The following is a 1,743-nucleotide window of genomic DNA, read 5'->3' as shown; positions in this document are numbered from 1 at the left end:
ATGTTGTACTGATGTTGTACTGATGTTGTACTCATGTTGTACTCATGTTGTACTGATGTTGTACTGATGTGGAGATAACCAGTCAGGTGATGCTTACTGCCAGGTGGGGTGAAGTATTACGTGGACCCGTCCACTTACGAGGACCCCGGTGAGGCAGTCAGAGAGTTTGCCCGTGAAGTTGACCCTGCTCACCTTAAAGTGGAGGATGTGATTGGACCAGGTGACTGCTGCTTTTTACCTCCATGTTAATGCCCCTTTTTCATAATCAGCAACACATTAACCCCCCCCCCACCCCCTCCACTCCTCTGCTTCACAGCTCACTTCGGTGAGGTTTCTCGCGGCCGTTACCGTCCGCTGGGCCGCAGGGAGGTGCTGGTGGCTGTGAAGACCCTTCGCTGGGGGGCGTCGGACAGGGAGAGGGGCGTGTTCCTGAGTGAGGCTGGGGTGCTGGGGCAGTTCGACCACCCCAATGTGTTAAAGCTGGAGGGCGTCGTCACTCAAACCGCCCCCGTGAGAATCATAACTGAGTTTATGGAGAACGGACCGCTGGACGCCTTCCTCCGGGTCAGAGCAGGCCGTGGTCTCCACGGCGACGCTCCAGTGGAGACACTTCTACATCAGGTGGTTTGAATTCTCTACAGTCGTTTCACTGCTCTGTTGATCTTCCAGGACAACGAGGGGCAGTTCAGCGTCCTCCAGACGGTGGGGATGCTGCGGGGCATTTGCGGCGGTATGTGGTACCTCTCAGAGAGAAACTTCGTTCACCGGGATCTGGCGGCCAGGAACATACTGGTCAACTCCAACCTGGTGTGTAAGGTGTCCGACTTCGGCCTGTCTAGACTGATGAGGGGCGTGGACCACAACATGCCCACGTACACAGCTTCACTGGTCGGTGCTGACGTACAGACTTGTGTGTTCTTTGGTTCTGTGTCTGTCTGGTTCTAAAACATTGGTCATGGTCCTGTACCAGGGCAGTAAGGTTCCTGTGAGGTGGACCGCACCAGAAGCTTTTCAGCACCGCAAGTTCAGCTCCGCCAGTGACGTCTGGAGCTTTGGAGTCCTGATGTGGGAGGTCATGTCGTACGGAGAACGCCCGTACTGGGACATGAGCAACCAGGAAGTGAGTATGAGCAGAGGGGGTGAGGGGGTGAGGGGGTGAGGTGAGGAGGAGATCCTCTGGAGTCTTCACGGCTTCATTTTTATAGTTTTAACAACCAAGAGAAATAAATTTCACTTTGTTAAAATGCATTTTCATATTTTTGGGCATCAGCATTTAATTGAAGTTTTATCTCCCCCTCCCCCTCCCCTCCCCCCTCCTCTCTCCCCTCACCTTCCTTTTCTCCAGGTAATGAAGGCAGTTGCAGACCAGTACCGTCTCCCTGCCCCACACAGCTGCCCCCCTGCCCTCCACTCTCTGATGCTGCAGTGCTGGCAGGCCGACCGAGGAGACCGACCCGGCTTTGACGGCGTCCTGTCGTCGTTGGACCGCCTCATAAGACACCCCGCCTCCCTGAAGACCGAGCCGTCACGGTGAGACAGCAGACAGTCTGTACGGGGGGACAGTGGGTTGTGGTCTTGCCTTATTTCTCAGTTTTTTCTTTGGCGTCTCTTTGTAATATTATATATATGAAATATTCACTCCTTAATGACCACAGGTGTGAATGGAGGTGTGAATTATTGTTATTACTTGTGCTGAATCCCCTCCCTCGACCCAATGACTGACTGGATTGACCCCCCCCTCGA

At 54.0% G+C, this 1,743-nt stretch overlaps 1 protein-coding gene across 3 annotated transcripts in view; it reads left to right on the top strand.

Annotated features, from left to right (window-relative positions):
* ephb6 (eph receptor B6) overlaps window positions 1-1,551 on the top strand; it is a 15,167-nt gene extending 13,616 nt beyond the window's left edge. For 2 of the 3 annotated variants that reach the window (XM_025061275.1, XM_025061274.1), the window contains 5 exons: window positions 104-220; window positions 317-564; window positions 670-888; window positions 971-1,120; window positions 1,346-1,551. In XM_025061275.1, the coding sequence (XP_024917043.1) occupies window positions 104-220; window positions 317-564; window positions 670-888; window positions 971-1,120; window positions 1,346-1,534 (923 nt within the window). In that variant the 3' untranslated portion in view covers window positions 1,535-1,551. The remainder of the gene's footprint in view (window positions 1-103; window positions 221-316; window positions 565-669; window positions 889-970; window positions 1,121-1,345) is intronic. The other variant, XM_017037846.2, reaches the window with a different exon arrangement.
* The last annotated feature ends 192 nt before the right edge of the window (window positions 1,552-1,743 follow it).

The sequence above is a fragment of the Cynoglossus semilaevis genome, chromosome 13 (assembly GCF_000523025.1).
Source record: "Cynoglossus semilaevis isolate Cse_v1.0 chromosome 13, Cse_v1.0, whole genome shotgun sequence".
Taxonomy (NCBI): Eukaryota; Metazoa; Chordata; class Actinopteri; order Pleuronectiformes; family Cynoglossidae; genus Cynoglossus; species Cynoglossus semilaevis.
This window is presented reverse-complemented; position numbering and strand designations above follow the sequence as displayed.